The sequence below is a fragment of the Sinohyriopsis cumingii genome, chromosome 7 (assembly GCF_028554795.1).
Source record: "Sinohyriopsis cumingii isolate HCF-2022 chromosome 7, ASM2855479v2, whole genome shotgun sequence".
NCBI classification, from domain to species: domain Eukaryota; kingdom Metazoa; phylum Mollusca; class Bivalvia; order Unionida; family Unionidae; genus Sinohyriopsis; species Sinohyriopsis cumingii.
This window is the reverse complement of record NC_142967.1, coordinates 43,707,033-43,721,458: the sequence shown is the minus strand read 5'-3', so window position 1 is coordinate 43,721,458 and position 14,426 is coordinate 43,707,033. Positions and strand designations below refer to the sequence as shown.

The 14,426-nt window shown below is 34.7% G+C and overlaps 1 protein-coding gene across 1 annotated transcript in view; it reads left to right on the top strand.

Moving 5' to 3' along the window:
- LOC149795118 (1-phosphatidylinositol 4,5-bisphosphate phosphodiesterase epsilon-1-like) overlaps positions 1 to 14,426 on the top strand; it is a 289,076-nt gene that overhangs the window by 210,989 nt on the left and 63,661 nt on the right. The window contains exons 15-17 of the mRNA XM_089963758.1: positions 2,256 to 2,264; positions 5,234 to 5,975; positions 12,353 to 12,505. Of these exons, the coding sequence (XP_089819884.1) occupies positions 2,256 to 2,264; positions 5,234 to 5,975; positions 12,353 to 12,505 (904 nt within the window). The remainder of the gene's footprint in view (positions 1 to 2,255; positions 2,265 to 5,233; positions 5,976 to 12,352; positions 12,506 to 14,426) is intronic.

Here is a 14,426-nt window from a genome sequence, read left to right as displayed (position 1 = left end):
CATTATTCCAAATCTCAGCATTTGATTACTGCGTGCACTAAGTGATATGGGTTTTGTTCACCATATATGTTGTTGTGAATAAATGAAAACAAGCTTCATGTCAGAAATATGGTTTCATATTTGAAACAAAAGCTATTTATTAAACCTACATTGCTCTGTTCTTACCATCAAGTAATAGTAAGGAATCATTTAGCTGTAAATTAGAGCTTGCTATTTGGTTTGCCAAATCAAGGTGTATTACCTCCCCTTTGACTGTAATTGAGTGATTGCAATGTTTGCTTTGTTTCTCTTTTGTTCAATAATGTATGCATATTTTCAGCTTTATATTAAAAAGTAAGTAATTTAACACTGCTTATAGTGGAAAGTAGCCACAGTAATGATTTTGAGACTTTTTCTTAACTTTTTATGAGCTTTGGGTAAATGTAGGTATATATTTATGTATTAGACAACTTCAATATGCAATTCAATTCTATTACTTAAATTTAACAAGTAGTGTATTCAGTGACAATTTTTATCAGTGTCTGCATATTGCATAGAGACATGAACTTGTCTTGGCATAGCAAAGTTTTTCACACATTTCTCCACCTCCAGCATACTTAATAGCTTGAGTCATAACAGTTTGTGCATACACTTTCTGTCTCCAACATCAATGTCAGAATTATAGGAACTTTGGATAGCTTTTTCAAATTTGTCTCTTGCTGTCCTTATGTAACATACCTCATGCTGATATGTTATTTGGGTTGATACACATTCCTCCCACCCCACCCCCGTTGTGGGGAACATTACCAGGCTTGAAGAAATTACTCTGTCTATTCTTTGCTTATTCACCCTTCCCCATAGTTTTATACTAAAAAGTAGCACTATGTTATTTAATTATTCAGTATAATAAAGCTTATGGAACTCTTCCTTGGCTTTTATACCTTTTTATTAACATTTGGGGGTCATGAATCACATGTGATGATAGTTTAAATAAGTTTGGAATGTCAGCATCTCTTGATGTTTCATGGGTGTGTGTATATGTTTTAGTCACAAAAGGGCAATGGCCTCTTATCATTTTGACCTGTCATGTGGCACACTTATTTGTTTTGTTTGATTGATGTGAATAGGGATGCACTGTATCTTATTTCTGTGAGAGTCAGCAAGAAAAGAAATGCAATTTTGAAATTTAAAACATTTAAAACTTGTCTTATAGCCAGTGAGAGATGAAAATACAATGCGTCATGTAATTTGATACCCTGTGATGTCATACTGATGTCAGCATGCTTGTGTTTCTTTTGTGTAGCATGCATGCTATAGAAAGATAACATGAAGATACAAAGGCAGAAAACAATTATTTTAATAACAAGAATAAGCCATTAATAAGTACAATACAACACAGCAACATGTGATGCGGATGCAATTTAACTATAGATATTGGTATCACATAAAATGCTATTGCACTATTATCCATGCACAAGCATGGCCAATTCTTTCTTACAATTATGCTCTAATATCAAGGAGTAAAATACAACTTTTTCAAAAAAAATTAAATCTGGTTATAGGACACACGGTACTAATTATACGGAAGAACTGTGAACCAGTCTAGAAATGGGTGAAGAAATGATAGAGTATTTACAGGTTTGGTGGTCCTTAATTGGTTAATAATGAAAATTAAAATTTTAGGAAAAATATCTTTTGAGAGCTTGTCCTATATGTAATGTAAAAAAAATATTGACAAATTTCTACTGATGCAATTTTAGCATTTTTACAGGCTTGACTCAGGAGTACTCAATACTGAAAGTAGCACCTGATTCATTTGGTGCAGAATCAATAACACGTGTTTCATGCACATGTATGTAAACAAATTGCCGCGGGTCATATGGTGTTCTCCACACATAAGCTTGCACCAAGGTTAGATGTGCACGAAAAATTATAGGTGTCATTATCAGCACCCATAAATTTTAAGTTATTGAATTTTGAATATGACAGTGTTTCCATATGTTTACCATTGGAGTGGAATTAGTACCGTGAGTCCTACAAGTGCAGTAATCATGTGATTTTGTTACAACCACAGTATCGTGATTTTGCTACAAGCAAAGTAATCATGTGATTTTGCTACAAGTACAGTAATCATTTGATCATTTTACAAGTACTGTAGTCAAGAGATCTTGTTTCATGCACAGTGATTATGTTAATCACCTGATTACCACTAAGTATTTCAATTTGGGTTACACTCCCATGATATTTTAATCTCCATACACTTTCCTGGCCACAAGAACATGTCAGTTTATGTTATAGCCCTTTATCTGCCATGCAGTCTCCATCATATATTGCATATCTTCACTCTGTTTACAATTACTACTTGCAACTTTTTCTCCAAAATTGGTCGATTTTACAGCATGTGATTTTACAGGGAGTATTCTAGCATCAAGGTCGTTCAAATTGTTCATTGGATGGTAATCCATTATCAAATGTGGCCACTATTAATACAAATAGAATTACCTTTAAACATATCCTTCGTCAAAACCACTTTCCAGAATTAAACCAAACTTGATAGATTGTTTCCAGGCATGAAGGTCGTTCAGATTTGTTATAGTTCTGCTAAATTGACATCAAATTTTGATGCCATTAGTAAAATTAGACAAATCTTTAAACCACATCACTGAATTTTACCAAATTTGACAAAAAACAACCTGGCATGGATGCCTTTCAAATTTATACTAATGATACCCATCTGACATCAAATATGGCTACCATTACTTAAAATAAAGGAACATTTAACACATTAACCCCTGGAGGTTTTTGTCGTTTTCACCTGAAATTCAAGTAGGAAACATTTTGAAAGCTATTTCTGAATAAAGCCTAATAAATCAACTTCCAGGTGATTTTCCAATAACATAATGCCTAGTTGTGTTAGAAACATCGTTTTTCATTGGCTATTTGGCTCGCGCATGAGCATAAGGGTAAAAGTTGGAGTTCTTTTCTTCTTTTTTTTGCTTAACGGACCCATTTTTTTCATATCAAGACCACTCTTTATTCCAAATGCCCATCTTATCCTGCTTTTTGCAAAGGTTCATCTGTCTGTTTGCCGTTCATACCAGTCTGCCTTAGATCTGAGACCAAAAAGTCTAAAATCCAGACACAAAATCAGATTCCATCCATGGATTTTTGGGTGAAAAAAAAAATGAGGTCCAAAAAATGAGGTTTTTACCTCTATATTTTGTAGTGCAGCTAGAACTTCCAGATTATTTGGTATCATTGTAGCACTACACCTGTCTACTTTTCTATATTACCACCCACTTTTCTATAATACCACCCACTTTAGTGTATCATTCATGACCTTGATGCTACAGAGCTCAGCAGTAGGCTACTACCTCCTGCCACGTAAACCCTTCACCAGGGGTTATTGTATTAAAAGGCTTTTTATTTAAAAGAAAGAAAAAAAATGCTCAACAGAATGTAACCAATACTAACAAAGACCATTCAGGCATAGATTGTTTTCTTATTTATCCAAATGATGCTGATCTACCATCAAATATGGCCACTGTTGCTAAAATTAGAAAATCTCTTTGATGACTTATTCAGAAAACTGCTCAGGACAACTGACCAAACATGACATAAATCATCCTATGATAGAGGGCTTCACTTTTTTTGTTCAGATGATGCTAATTCACCACAAAATATGGTACATAGACATAAAGCATACAAGTTTGAACCATACTGGCTTGAATGCCTTTCACATTTACTTGAATGATGCCAACCCACCATCTAATACAGACATTATTTACAACAGAAACATATATGCAACTTAATTTAAATATAAAAGTAAGCTTAACAGAATTTGGCTACCGTTGACATATAGTATCTGGGCATAGTGACAAATGATGTCTATGTGTTATCAAATATGGCTGAAGATAAAAACAACAAAACAGTTGTTTTCATAGCATATGCAGTAAATAGCTTTGGAAAGCATTCTATAGATAGCATTCTACAGACAGATTTCTTGGACAACTGTTTATGTATTAGGTTTTTAGGTAAATGTCAATGAGATGAGTGATCTCAGGCCCATCTGGGTGTCCTGATTGTTTAAAGCACCTCAGATAATGTGATAACAGTTGTCAGACCATCTGTCCAACTGTCTATTGCCACATAGCTGGGTGAATGTTAAAAAGAAACTTACATTGCGCCAGTGGTTACCATCAGAGAGAGTGGACTTACTACTAGGCTCCAGTAAAATATTCAGATGTACAAAAATGTTAAATACAATGACATTTTCAGATATTTTCATATATGCAGTCATAGCAGAAATCATCTCTAGTCAAGGTTTTAGGATAACCATATCTTCATCTTGGTGGATCGAAGAGATATATTGGTGCTTTGTCCTAGCAACATCTATTGGATTTCATGAGTTGCCTCCCTCAATATGTAATGCCAACTATCTAATAGCTTGGTGAATTGTATATTGGCTGAAAATGATGGGGGCAATTGACCTGAAAAGGATACTTTGGAAGTTAAGCATCAAAAGTATATCTGTGTACCAGAGGGAACTCATTACAGGTTTATTTGAGTGAAAGGTATTTGTGCAAACACAGACTGGCACTGGAAAATTGCTTATTTATCAGTCCATTCAAGTTGTGTGCTTTCCTTGCCTTGATCATGTAGGAACAGAGTTCAGATTTGAACAAGTTCATTTTTATTGGATGCATTGGCTTGCTGCCACATTCAATGAAATTCTCAGACCTGAAGCAGAGAAACATCTGTTCAGTACGCCAAGGTGTAGACATTGGAACCTTGGTTAATGAAGATGAGCAGAAATAAGCATCATACATTTGACATTGTGCATTATGACACCTGAGTCACAGTAAAGCTGAGTAGTGGGGGGGAGCTGGTGTGTTGGTTGGAATATGCAGTAAACTGATTATTAAAAAGTATTATTTAATTGTGTGGAATATGCAATAGATTGTGTGGAATATGCAGTAAATTGTGTGGAATATGCAGTAAGGTGTGTGGAATATGCAGTAAATTTTGTGGAATATGCAGTAGATTATATGGAATATGCAGTAAATTATATGGAATATGCAGTAAACTGAATATTGAATAGTAATATTTAATGGTGTGGAATATGCAGTAAATTGTGTGGAATATGCAGTAAATTACATGGGGATTAAATTTGAGCTGTTGCAGCTTAATTTCTTCTAATTTGCAAATGGTCCATTGAAGATACAGGAATGATTCTTATTTGCATTTTTTGCAGGTTTTTACATTCCATGGATGAGACCAGTGACTCTAGTGAAAGTGATTATGACCTTGACCTAGATTCCTACCAGCCAATTAGGCCATTATTCAATGAACAAGAAGTGATGATAATTACACCAAAACTGGCCAAACTGAACCATCATTTCCTGCAGTGTATGCATCATGGTAGTACGGTCATACACTGGGAGGAAGATGGCGGACGTTCTTGTTTGTGCTTTGTCAGACTAGAGGTTGACAATGCAACCTTAACATGGAAAAAGCCAAACTGGAGCTCTCTAAAAGGAAATAGCGCTAATTTACCTGACTATGTTCTTCGTGGAGACTTTGATTACAGTTCTATACAGACATTGTGTGTAAAATACACAACAGGTGAGCTAGTATCAGAGTCTCTCGAGGACGGTTATATGGATGTTACCATCATAAAAGATGTTCATGTGTGCTCAACGGAGGACATGGATATATCTACAGCCAAACGACATGGATTTGAAGATTCACAAGTCGAACATCTTTGTATATGTTTGACATATGGGATGACCATTTCAGAGAATAAAAAATTGTATTTTATTGGATTATCTAATGTAGCTAATATATGGTATCATGGATTAAAAAAGTTGGCAGAGGCAGCTCGGAAGCTTCGTTCTCAGACTGACAGAAGACTTCATTGGCTAAAAGTTCAATATCTACAGTTGTACTATGAAGAAGAGAGATGCCAGGGACCAACCCCTGCTGAAGCCATCAAGGTACCTTTAATAATATTATGCATTTTAATTTAAAGCTAATCATATGGTACAAAGAATCATTTCCACTAATTGGCACCCAAAACCTGTGTCACATTCAGGCGTTACACTCGTAGTTGTTCACAATGTTCAAGGGTGTTTTTCTGTCGCTGAGTTCTTCAGAACAGTTTCCAATGGATAACATAGGTCACACACTGGCCAGGTCAGACCATGATATGGGTAATTTTACCTGTGGAATGCAGAATAAACAAAAAAAAGGATTAAAAATGAAAGCAAAGGAAATGATGAATGCAGTTTGAAGACAACTGAGCATATATGCAGTATGCAGAACAATGAATGTTAAACATGACTGATGAAATGTAAATGCATATCATTCATGAATTTGAAAATCAATTAATTTCAATCTGCTACTAAATTTCCCTGTTTGAAAGTCCAAGTGCATGATAATCCATGAAAGTCACTGTTTGAAAGTCCTTGTGCATGGTAATCCAAGAAAGTCCATGATTGAAATTCCTTTTGCATGAAAGTCCATGTTTGAAGGTCCTTGTGCATGGTAATCCATCAATGCCCATGTTTGAAAGTCCTTGTGCATGATAATCCATGAAAGTCCATGTTTGAAAGTCCTTGTGCATGATAATCCAGGATCAAATTACTTGTCAAGGCTAACATAAAAGTTGTTGTGGAGTTTAATGACATTTCTCAGTGCAAGCTAGGCAATATATGGTGGCCAGTATATCTGTACAATCCTTATTTGAATGAAACAAATATGAAGGTACATTTGTTGACAAATTGTCAAGAACTATACATTTCTGCACATACTGCAGTTATGCTATATTTTAATTTTTATCCAGCAATAATGCTAAGGGAATATGTCAGAATGATCAGGGACCCAGATGGCCAATTGGTCTAAGGTGCTTGCCTGTTCAGATCATTTACCTCTCACCTCTTTCTGTGTGGGTTCAACTCTTGGTCTTGGCCAATAGCTTCCCATGGGTCAGTGGTTCTGCCTCGAGTTTTCTCACATTCTTCCTCCAGCAGATGTACTGGCCGCCATGTATAGCCTATCATGTGCTGAAAAATGGCATTAAACCCATAACAACATCAGATGATGTGTGATGAAGAGGAGACGTAATCTGAGATGTACTTGAAATTTTAATGTTTATCAGATTTTGTGTGGTAAAGAGGAGACAGGTAACCTGAGATGTAATAGTAATTTACTGTGTATCAGATGATGAGTGGTAAATAGGAGACATGTAATATTTGATATTGTTGTAATTTACTGTAATATCAGATGTTGTGTGGTAAAGAAGAGACATGTAACCTGAGATGTAATAATATAATGTATATATATAATTGCAGAAATTTACAGTAATGTATAAACTGAAGATATTGCATGCTGAACTGTTGTGAATTGCATTTAGTTGTAAATTGTCAAAAATGAGGTATGTGACTATGTAATTATTTTAACTGTTTAGCTTTATTGGACTTTCTTCTGTCATCTATTGAATGACACTGAGTGTCCATTAGCCCAAGTTTGATATTGCTAATCCTCCCAGACATCTTTAAGGATTCCCACAAGAATGTACAAACACATGAATTTCATATAGTTGTTGTTACGATGAAATTTTGCTAATCTGATCATCTAGTTTGGTTTCCAAGGCAACCACCTTCAAAATCATGTTGTTTTTTGCTACTCCATCAACATGGGTTTTTTCACTGAAACACTTCATGACTAGTTGTTCCTAGATGAAAAGCGAGTCTGTCTGATATCCAGTTTGGTCTCTGTGGTGGCCATCTTGAAAATATTGTTATCACTGCACATGGATGGAGGGTCACATCAACATGGGGTTTTCATTAAAAGACTTAGGTTTCACTGACAGATTTTCTGGTGAATTTTCATCCAACAATGACCTATTACAGAAAAATGAGAATAATTTTATGCTGAAGATACAAATAAAACAAACTAATGATTTTTGTAGAAAGCATACATGTGAGATTTTGACTGCAGCAATCAGGTTAAGTCCTGATGCAACTGGTGGTTTTTATACTGAACCAACACTGCCACCAACCCCTAAATTTTACATTCATTTTTGACAGGAAATAGCTGTTTTGAATATTTTCCTGTGACAAGGCAGCTAAAAGAATCAGTATGTGCCTATGCATGAATAAAGTTCACTAGTACTATAACAAATTAGCATACTTTTCATCACCCCTCAACCATCTAGATTTTTAGATATTTACCTCTGTTGCAGACACACATAAATACGTAAGCCATGTCGGCTGCTCATTTGCAGCCCAAGTTACGCATTTGATCTCCAATGCTCATCTAACTGTGACAGGCAGTCACCAACAAGCCAACCCATTTCCAAGCCTAACTCAAAGTAAATCTAAACCACATTACAAATTTAGCTTATGTGTGAATTTATAAATGCTAGGCTTGTGATAATTAGGTTCATGCCTTCTACTTTAAAAATTAAGGGGGGTGTCATAATACGAAACTGTCCAGTGAGACCTTATTATGATGTCTGGTTGGTCCTGAATGAAAACTGTGCTAATCTGGGTTCTGCCATGGTTGCCATCTTGAAAATATAGTTATTGCTCTCCCACCTTAACTAATGGTCATGTCAACATGGGCTTTTCATTAATAAACTTCTTATGATGTCTAGTTTGGGCCTAAATTAAAATGGCACCAATCTGAAAGATATTATGGTCTCCACATTAGTCATCTTGAAAATCTTATTTTTACTATTTGTGACTGGTTGGTTGTATCAATATAGAGTTTTTCGTATGATGTTTAGTTGGTCCTAAATGAAATTGATGCTCATCGCAGACCTGCCAACTCTTACGATTTTGCTGTAAGTCTTACGAAAATTACCCTTAAAATATGGACTTACAGCATACTAGCAAAAAGTATGGAAAAAATATCATTGCCAAAAAGTCTGGATAATTGGTTCATCCATGTTTTATTTGGATCAGGGTTTCATCTTAGAACTAGTAAAATTAGTGAGAGAACCAGACTAACTTTACAAAAGCGCCCTAGACACTTTAAACTGCACCTATTTGTTCATGTGAAGCGTCTGCATGATGAAACTGTTGATTATAGAATTTTTTTAAATGCCATCCAGATGCATATTTAAGGGGAAAATAGGCTTCTAGAAAAGAGTTACTAATCAACACAGAAGAACAAAAAAGAGTACTCAGATTTTTGTGAATAAAAGCTGGAAAGGAAACACTTACGAAAGTTGGACATCACGTGTCAATTTGAGTATGTCTCGTGGTGGCAGATATGATTGCTGACGTCATGTGAAATGGAAAACAGTTTCCAAGAATTATGTCAAGTTGAGAGATAGCAACAAGCCATTGAGCTGCATAGGGTTTGGAACTAGAGTTTGTGCGGCTGTACTAGTGGTAAATAAATTCCACGCGTACTGTACAAACTTTTCAGTTGAACATAATGTTTATCATCGATGCATTATACTTTTAATTATGTTTCCCAGCTTTACAGTAGCAATTATTTATATTTTGTTACACCTTACTGAAAACTTATCAATCGTATGGAAAAAAATCAACTGCCTTACTGAGTCGGACTTGTCAGGGTTGGCAGGTCTGTCATCGAATGATCTGACATGATTACCAAGGCAAGCACCTTCAGAAATGCATTATTACTGCTCCTTATGAACAGATGGTTATATCAGCATGAAACATGTCATGCCTAGTTGTTACTAGATGAAAAGGATACCAGTCTGACATCCAGTTTGCAGCCATCTTGAAAATCTTGTTATCACTGCTGATGAATGGATGATCATAGGTGGCGCTATACAGTTTCGCATTTTGCATAGGGTTAGGATTTTAAAGAAAAAGAATGTCCCCGGCTTTCCTCACTGGTTATACTGGCTATTTAAAAAAGACCTTGTATATCTTAGGTATAATGCAAAGAACCTTTAATTCCCTTTATTTTGGTGTATGATTGATGGGTGTACTATGGGTTATAGAGTATACAGCTTGGCCTTACTTCAAATGTGCACCTTTCAAAAAAGTGCTAGCTCTACTTGGTCATTTTCACTTCCTGAACTTCAGAGGTAAATTGTATAAAAAAGAGCCGATAACTTTTTTTACATTTTATATATTTGGTAATTCATTCATTGCACTTTCAGAAGCTGGTATTGTCTAGTCTGGCAAAATTCATTTTCCCTATTTTAATAGCTGCTATGTATAGTGTACTTTAGACTAATTCAGACTGATTTTTTAACACAAGGAAGCACTCATTTTAGTTAGCAGTGTGCTTAAATCATGTAAAATTTCCAAAAGTACAATATCCAAAAGAAATATCATCCACATTACATTAATGTAGCATAGAGGTATGCAAACATTCTCTCCACTGTGCATGTTTTAAATGTGAACTACTTCACCTTACATACGTCACTCTCTCAAAAGTACATATTATCTGGTGAGCGCCACCATAAAGAAGATGTAGGTATTATTTTTGTATGATTTAATTATGTTTATATGGCTGAAACATTTAAGTCGCAAGCATCAAAACAATCCTTATGAATAATTCTCCTGCCTTTTTCCACACAGAACAGTATTTATGAGTGTCAGAGTCTCTAACAAGTCCAGCCTACCCCCCCCCCATGATAAAAGTGAGCTATTTTAAGAATGCACATTACATTTTGTAAACATAGCAACCAATGTTATGCTGAATGACAGGAACATGAAACTAGCCAGAATTATTTCTGAGATATCAACAATGAATTTTACAATTAGAAAAGGGAGGTAACTCATCAGCTTCATAAAGGTCAAAGGTCAAAGTGTAAAATTTTGCCTATTGTTTAATATGGAAGAAGCGAATTCACTTTCTCTTCATTTATTTTTTTATTTCATTGCAAATAAATGAAAAGAAACATTTTCACCATATATTTCTGTCACTTATTGCAACAGTTTTAAATTTAAGTTGACTCTATTCCTATATTCTAAGTCTTCTAATTTCCCCATAATTAAGGTCACTACTCACACAAACATACCTCATGGCAAATTATGTAAGCAAGAGAAAAATGATCATAATTAGCTTATTTTCATGCTTAACATCAATATGACTGTACCATTTTATTCAGAACATCATACATAATTATATGAAAATAAAAAAAAATAATTGCAAACATTTTTTTATTTTCTTTAAGGTGGCGCTATACAGTTTCGCATTTTGCATAGGGTTAGGATTTTAAAGAAAAAGAATGTCCCCGGCTTTCCTCACTGGTTATACTGGCTATTTAAAAAAGACCTTGTATATCTTAGGTATAATGCAAAGAACCTTTAATTCCCTTTATTTTGGTGTATGATTGATGGGTGTACTATGGGTTATAGAGTATACAGCTTGGCCTTACTTCAAATGTGCACCTTTCAAAAAAGTGCTAGCTCTACTTGGTCATTTTCACTTCCTGAACTTCAGAGGTAAATTGTATAAAAAAGAGCCGATAACTTTTTTTACGTTTTATATATTTGGTAATTCATTCATTGCACTTTCAGAAGCTGGTATTGTCTAGTCTGGCAAAATTCATTTTCCCTATTTTAATAGCTGCTATGTATAGTGTACTTTAGACTAATTCAGACTGATTTTTTAACACAAGGGAGCAGTCATTTTAGTTAGCAGTGTGCTTAAATCATGTAAAATTTCCAAAAGTACAATATCCAAAAGAAATATCATCCACATTACATTAATGTAGCATAGAGGTATGCAAACATTCTCTCCACTGTGCATGTTTTAAATGTGAACTACTTCACCTTACATACGTCAATCTCTCAAAAGTACATACTATCTGGTGAGCGCCACCCATATTGAGATGGGATTTTCTCTGAAAGGCTTTCAATAGTGTCTTCATGGTGGACAATTGACAACTTTATTATTGCTACATCTCCTGAATTGATGACCATATTGTCATGGGTTTTCACTGAAGGACTTCTTATGGTGTTTAGATGCACCTAAATTCAAATGTTGACCCATGGACTTGAGATTCATCTTTAAGATCTTGGTATCACCTCTCCTCCTAAATGGTTGGTTGTATCAACATGGTTTTGATTTAAAATCTTGTGTTGTCTATTTGGTTTTAGAGAAACTGGTGTCAGACTTATATTCAAGATTGCTGCCAAATCTTGTTATGGCTGATTTCTGCATTTTTATAACTTAACCCAGTTTTGGATTTTTAAAACGAAAATACCTTGAATAATATTAGATTTAACCAAATTTTTATGTGGTTATTTCTTGACATGGTCTGGGACAAGTTCAATGATTTCCTATTTATGATGTCAGATTCATTAGATCTATACTGTTTTTACTTTAATGCATGTTTCCAGTGAGTAAATATATTATTGCTTTCTCTTCCCAGTTTTTTGGTGGCAAGCAGTGGTCTCGTCCCTTAATCTCCAGTTCTTTGTCTCTGTCGGACTATGTTGGTGGCAGTGTCCACCGCACTCCCAGCCTTGTTGCAGGGTCCAGTATCTTCAAGAGGCGTTCAGGGAGTGTGTTCTCAGTATCCAAGGTAAGTTATTGACTGGTTCCCTGTGTTCTCAATATCCAAGGTAAATTATTGTCTGGTTCCTTGTGTTCTCAGTATCCAAAGTAAGTTACCGGTATTGACTGATTCCCTGTATTTCCTATTTTTAACCTCAGATTACGTCATTATGATTACTTCTGTCAGATTTGGATTCCAGGTTAGATATAATTTTAAGTAGGCAAACCCTATGTTGATCAGTGGTAAATCTAGATAACAGAAACTATTTTGATGTCTGCAAATTTATATCAGAACGCTTGTTTCACAAAAGAAATTAAATATTTATCAATCAGAAATTCCATCAGCTTAGCACAATAATTCACCAGAGAAAGTGTAACTTGAAAAAAGATGTTGGACTGTAAGCAGTTGACTATTAATTATACCTAGACACAAAATAATACGTGTTGAGTCTGTTTTTGATGGAATTAGTGTCACATGGTGGTATTAAAGATGAATTTAGGAACCTCCTTTCAACCGGTAAGATTTAATGATTGCAATAATCAGTGGTTAAAATGTTAAATATTCCTGTTTTTTATGTTTAGATTTTTTTTAAAGATGGCATTCCTGTGTCACATGGTTAGTGGTTAGCAGCTATGCAGAGACAAGTTCTGACATCTTGAATGAAGATTTGCTATTCTTGCAATGGGAGACAACCTCAGTTCTGGTGTTTCAGTTCTTGACTACTAAACTCGGTGTGTCCGTCACAAAAATTATGTTATTTTTAGCCCACCTGGCCATAAGACCACATGAAATAATGGTAGGTCCTTCATCCATCATGTGTTTACTATCCAGCAATAATTCCTTGTCCAAATTTATGATGTAATTTTAAACTAGCAAAATGGCTTGTTTCACCAGATCCCTGAGGAGTTCAGTAATGGGCAAGATCCACACATATGGATGATGTGAGCTTGCTACCACTGGATGTCTTATTTCTGATCCAGTTTTGATCAAAACTGGAACATCGGCTTACAACATTATGATCTCTGACAAGCCAGAGAATGAGTGAAATACATGGATATTAATGAGGTGATCTTGCATCTGATTGGTGAGCTTGTTACCAATCTGGTGGCAATAATTTTAATCCAGTTTTGGTTCAACTTGGAAATTATGCTTATACCGTGAAGATCATGGACGTGTTCGATCATTATCAAGATTCATGCATATTAATGAGGTGACCTTGCATCTGATTTATAAAGTTTTTTATTACTCTGGAAGCCATATGTTTTATCTCATTTTGATCAAACTTTGATTATATGCTTAAATAAATAAGATCTCAGATGAGTTTTAAAATGAACAGAATCAACAGGCTAATAAAGTGATATTGCATCTGATTAGTCAAGCTTTTTACAATATCCTTTACCCATTTTAAAGAATAAAAAGCATCCTTTATCTATTTTAAAGAATAAAAAACATCCTTTACCTATTTTAAAGAATAAAAAGCATCCTTTAGCTATTGTTATGTGTATTTAATTTAATTTATATTTGATTTAATTTAATTGTCTGTTTGTTAGTTTTAAATTTTTAAAAATTCAATTACATGCTATTTTAATGTAACTTTATTTACTGGATTTGACATTTTCCAGAAATTCAGTTTGACCCGAATGTTTTTCTTAAACACCTAATAATAGAAACTTTGTATCTAATGCTAACCAAGTTCCTGACCTTGATTCAGAAATCAGTGAGAGTTGAAGTAAACAACTTTTATTAAAAAAAATTGTATTCTTTAAAATCATTGGTTTTAGTCAAAGCCATACTGGGAGTGTGTGATGTTAGGCATGTAAAAAGCTTCTATCTTGTTCTAGAAACATGATCATGTGACATTCGTACAGGAGTCTGTTTTGTGTCTTAAATTAGTGTATAACTGTTTTTTACAGAGAATTTGAGCAGTTGGGCTTTAAACCATTGACAT